The sequence below is a fragment of the Halichoerus grypus genome, chromosome 3 (genome assembly GCF_964656455.1).
Source record: "Halichoerus grypus chromosome 3, mHalGry1.hap1.1, whole genome shotgun sequence".
Lineage (NCBI taxonomy): Eukaryota > Metazoa > Chordata > Mammalia > Carnivora > Phocidae > Halichoerus > Halichoerus grypus.
Window position 1 is genome coordinate 98,147,712 of NC_135714.1, and position 5,148 is coordinate 98,152,859.

The 5,148-nt window shown below is 33.0% G+C and overlaps 1 protein-coding gene across 1 annotated transcript; it reads right to left on the reverse strand.

Moving 5' to 3' along the window:
* Nucleotides 1–954: 954 nt before the first annotated feature.
* FABP2 (fatty acid binding protein 2) lies at nucleotides 955–4,314 on the reverse strand. The gene is made up of 4 exons (XM_036091784.2): nucleotides 4,248–4,314; nucleotides 2,655–2,827; nucleotides 1,373–1,480; nucleotides 955–1,048 (listed from the first exon to the last, which is right to left on the reverse strand). The coding sequence occupies exons 1-4, from the start codon at nucleotides 4,312–4,314 to the stop codon at nucleotides 998–1,000; spliced, it is 399 nt and encodes a 132-aa protein (XP_035947677.1). The 3' UTR covers nucleotides 955–997.
* Nucleotides 4,315–5,148: the final 834 nt, after the last annotated feature.

Below are 5,148 nucleotides of genomic sequence, written 5' to 3' on the forward strand. Positions count from 1 at the left end.
TAGGTAGTTATGGTTATTTTTACTATTTTTGGTTTTTAACCCATACTAGCTTTTAAGTGGCTGATCACAGCCTTGACTATATATTTGCTTTACTAGTGAGATTTTTTTCTTTTATATATTTTCTTATTTCTAGTTATGGCATTTTCTTTTCCAGTTAAAGAAGATGCTTTAACAGTTCTTGTAAGGCTGGTTTAGTGGTGATGACCTCCTTTAGCTTTTGCTTGTCTGGAAAACTCTTTCTCTCCCCTTTAATTTTGAATGATAACCTTGTAGGGTAGAGTATACTTGGTTGTAAGTTCTTCCCTTTTAGCACTTTAAATATATCCTGCTACTCCCTTTTGGCCTACAAAGTTTCTGCTGAAAACTCATGCCCAGTGTAGGATTTTAAAGACCCCCATGCAGTCTGTCTTTTTAGTTTACCAAATGTGAAAAAAAAAAAAAAAAACAAACCATATAGTCTATCAATGCATATGTCACATAGCTTTTTTTTTTTTTTTAAAGATTTTATTTATTTATTTGACAGAGAGAGAGAGACAGCGAGAGAGGCAACACAAGCAGGGGGAGTGGGAGAAGGAGAAGCAGGCTCCCCGCTGAGCAGGGAGCCCCATGCGGGGCTCAATCTCAGGACCCTGGGATCATGACCTGAGCTGAAGGCAGACGCTTAACGACTGAGCCACCCAGGCGCCCCAGCTTTCTTTTTTTTTTTTTTTTAAGGAGAAGCTACTTATAAAACAATGTAGAAACAAAGTTCATTCATCTGTGTTAAAAAATGGCACAAATTCTTTTAGAACACCCATACAGCAATAAATGTACATCTTAGGGAATGTAAAACAAATTAAATCCTAATTAGCTTTTACTTGTTTTGCCTTGGTCAGACTAGAAATGTGAGTCACTGGTTATGTTTACAAAAGGACTAATCAGAGAGAGAAAAACAGTTTTATTACAATACAGATTTTCCATTCAATTTGTATTCTGGGCTGTGCTCCAAGAATAAAGTTCATTCCTTTTTGAAGATCCTCTGGGCTTCTACTCCTTCATATGTGTAAGTCTGAAAGGTGTTAACAAACATAGAAGAAATTGACATTAAGATTTAAGGCTCAATTAAGAAAAATGTTAGTATTATTATAGCTTTGAAATGATTATAGTATTTTTTTTCTTAGTCTTTATAGCAACATTTTATACGGATACAGGATATACCCACTAAAAACACATTTTTGGTTTTTAGTCACATTTTTAGTTAAAATAAGTAAGATTTATGAGAAAAATAATAGTTTATTTGTTGAAGATATAACTCAGCAATCACAAATATAAAATTATTATTATGTAATTATTTTTGTCTTTAGGAAATAGCTATGATCTTTTTACCACTCACCTGAACCAATTCACCATCTATAATTTCTCGGATAGCATTCAGTTCATTTCCATTGTCTATCCGTTTGAATTTTCCAACAAGTTTATTTCCTTCTAGGTTCCAAGTACCCTATAAATGTAAAATAATAATAATAAATAAATAATAATAATAACAAATAGCTTTTTTAAGGGTCTTACCTATGTTAGGCACTGTTCTGAGTATTATAGATCTACTTCTTCAGTCTTCACAATGACCTTATGAAGTAGATATTACTGTCTCCATTTTATGGTTGAGAAAAATGGGACACAATAATTCACCTAAAGTCATAGAGCCAGGATTGAACCTAGGCTTTTGGGGCTCTAGATTATATGCTGGTAACCCTTATGTTTGTCTCACTCAGTTGCTTCCAAATGCTAAATTTTAAGGTAGATGAGCAATGCTTCCTTTTTCTAAATCTTTCATGTTAAAAAGAGTATCCTAAATTTAGTCATGGTTCAAGTTAGTTTCATGGAGAGCCTAACAACACTGTGTATGTTTTAATTTTATAATTGTTGTAATAATTTAAAAATGGCCATTGGGATGCCTGGCTGGCTTAGTTGATGGAGCATGCAACTTTTGATCTTGGGTTGTGGGTTCAAGCCCCATGTTGGGTGTAGAGATTGCTTACAAATAAAGTCTTTAAATAAATAAATAAATAAATAAATGGCCATAAATGATAAACTATTTGACAGTTTGTCATTACAAACATATAATTTAACTAGAAAATCCTGAGGACAAAAATGTTTTAAAAACTCAGTTGAAAAATACGACTATCTAAAATTTTTTATTTTAAACATTAAAAGGTGTATTCCCAGTGACCTACAATGTAGCATGCATCAGACTTTTCCATTTGGTTACCCATTCATTAATTAATTTATTCATTTATTTTATTATTTTAGTGTATTTATTAAATGACTATTAAGTTTAAGTTAGATAAATCTAAAAGCTTTTGGTGCTATCAGGTATGTAAAGTTGAAAACACTGAGCTTCAGTTTTCTTTATGAATAATAGGTCTATATTTGATCATCCAAAGGATGTTTTTCTAATTCTTATTGTTCAATCCAGATTATTTACAGATGTATGAAAATAAAAACGTTAGACTTAAATATCCTGCCAATTTGTGCAATATATAATGTGGATAAATTCTATTGGCTGCTTCAGTAAATGAAGGAGGCTTAACATTAAACATCCAGTGACAGGAAAGAGATTATTTTAGTATTGTGTAGAAAAATCAAGAATGTATTGCTTGTAAAAAGTATCTTACACTGAGTTCAGTTCCATCTGCTAGGCTGTAATTAAAAGTGACGCCAAGCTCAAAAACAATTTCAATGGTACGAAAAGTGCTTGATTCTTTGACGGTGAATTTATTTCCTTCTTGTGTAATTGTCAGTTTCAAATTGTCATGAGCTGCAAGCTTCCTTTTCACCATATTAACACCTGCAAAGCAAAAGATGTTGGAGAAAATAGAGTCAAAATGCCATAGAAAGTGTTTATTTCAACAAGTTCTGGTTTATTTATTTGTTTATGTACATTTTGAGGGTGGGAAGGAAAACTTGATTGCATTGCCTTTGTACAAGAGCATTCAGATTGCCTCTTACAGAAAAAATTCAGGCTTAGTCAGATCAAGAGTAGTGATTCAAGTTATGTTTCCAAAACTTATGAAAAATTAAATGAAAAACAGAATTGTAGCATCTTACAACTGAGTAATTTTAATATAATTATCAACCTTTTTGCTTCAGTGTTAATTAAACTAAATTCCAGAAATGTCAAACAAAGGATTAAATATATTAATATATTTATAAGGAACTTTAATTCTGCATAAACAGTATTTTTAAACATTTTTTGACTTTCCATAATGGCTTTAAAATTTTGAACTTCATAATTCTCTTTGCTTTTTGTGGCATTTCTATCACAAAAATGAGAAAATTGGCAAAGATTGCAGTCAAATTCATTATTGTAAGAATGTGCAAATCCCATAAATTTCAACATGGAATTCTGGAACTATAGGATATAATTGATGCAAATTTTGTTTTTGGGGAATGACTCCAATTTGTTTGCACATCTCACACAGTGTATGAGCTGCCAGAGTATTGGAATAGATACTAATTTGTTAAATTAAAACCCGCATAGAGGGCGCCTGGGTGGCTCAGTTGGTTAAGCGACTGCCTTCGGCTCAGGTCATGATCCTGGAGTCCCTGGATCGAGTCCCGCATCGGGCTCCCTGCTCGGCAGGGAGTCTGCTTCTGCCTCTGACCCTCCCCCCTCTCATGTGTTCTCTCTCATTCTCTCTCTCTCAAATAAATAAATAAAATCTTTAAAAAAAATAAAAAAATAAAAAAAAAAAATAAAACCCGCATAGAAACCACATGGAATCATGAGATTATTCCCAAAATTTTATGTCAGAGGAAATGAGAATTACATCTAATTTATTTAGAGCTATGAATCATGATAGAACTTTTTTTTCCCCATTACTTTACTATATGATCTTTGTTTTTCCATCCCCTAGAATTCAACGTTTTGAAGTTTTCATTATGCACTGCCCTTTTTTACTCTCTAAACCAAAAAAAAAAGAGTAAGTTTTCAATGACACAGGCACAATCAGCAGTTGAAGAGTGAGTGAATCATACCTGGATCTTTTTTGTTTCAGAGAACTCAATCTTTTCTCCCAGTAGTGAAACTGTAGTTTTCCTAATATAAGAAGTGAGAATATTGTTTTCCCTACTCTGAGCCTCATACATTTTGGATCCTCACCACCAGAACAGGAGCCATTCCCTAAACCCTGAGGTTTAGAAGGAATTAGAAGGAAAAATGTCTGTGAAGAACAAAATAACAAGCCACTAAAGAATTAAGCCCTTACCCATTTTTTCCATGAACTTGTCATAGTTCGCATTCCGGTCTATCTTCCAAGTACCATCAAAAGCCATGATCTCCAGTTGAGTCAGCCTCTAAGCAATCAGAGATTCAGGTCTGTCCTTAGGAGACAATTTATTCTAGTTCTTATCTTAGAACCAGCTTCATACTGTGATGTGGAAGTTTAAAGTTTAAAAGGTCACTTAACTACACTAATGCCCAGCCATTGTGGTTTATCTTTCTATAAATTTCTTAGTTCCTCTCCGGAAATTCAACTGAATTACAGTTGACCCTTGAACAACATGGGTTTGAATTGCATGGATCCACTTATATATGGATTTTTTTCAATAAATACAGTACAATATTGTAAATGTATTTGTTCTTCCTTATTTTTTAAATATTTTCTCTAACTTACTTTAGTGTAAGACTATAGTCTGTAATACATATGACATACAAGATATGTATTAATTGACTGTTTATGTCATCAGGAAGACTTCCAGTCAACAGTGGACTATTAGTGTTTAAGTTTTTGAGGAGTCAAAGGTTATACAAGGATTTTTGACTGCATGGGGAGGGTTGGTGCCCCTGACCCCCCCCCGCCATATTGTTCAGCAGTCAACTATAAAACATGATAAACAATACCTATTTTATCTCAAACTACAACTTGTGAGTACATTTATTTCAAGAACTAGAATGCGTACTCTCTTAAAATAGGTTTTCTGCTTATAAGTTCAAAGTGCTCACTACATTGGAGGTAACACAATTCAGAACATATATCAAATAACATCTGGGAAATGAGACAGTTAGTGACCTATCCCTTTTTTACAATAGCAATTACCTTGTAAAGTAAGATTTTATGACCAAATATAAATAAAAAGTTAAAGTTAATATGATACTGAGACTGAAGA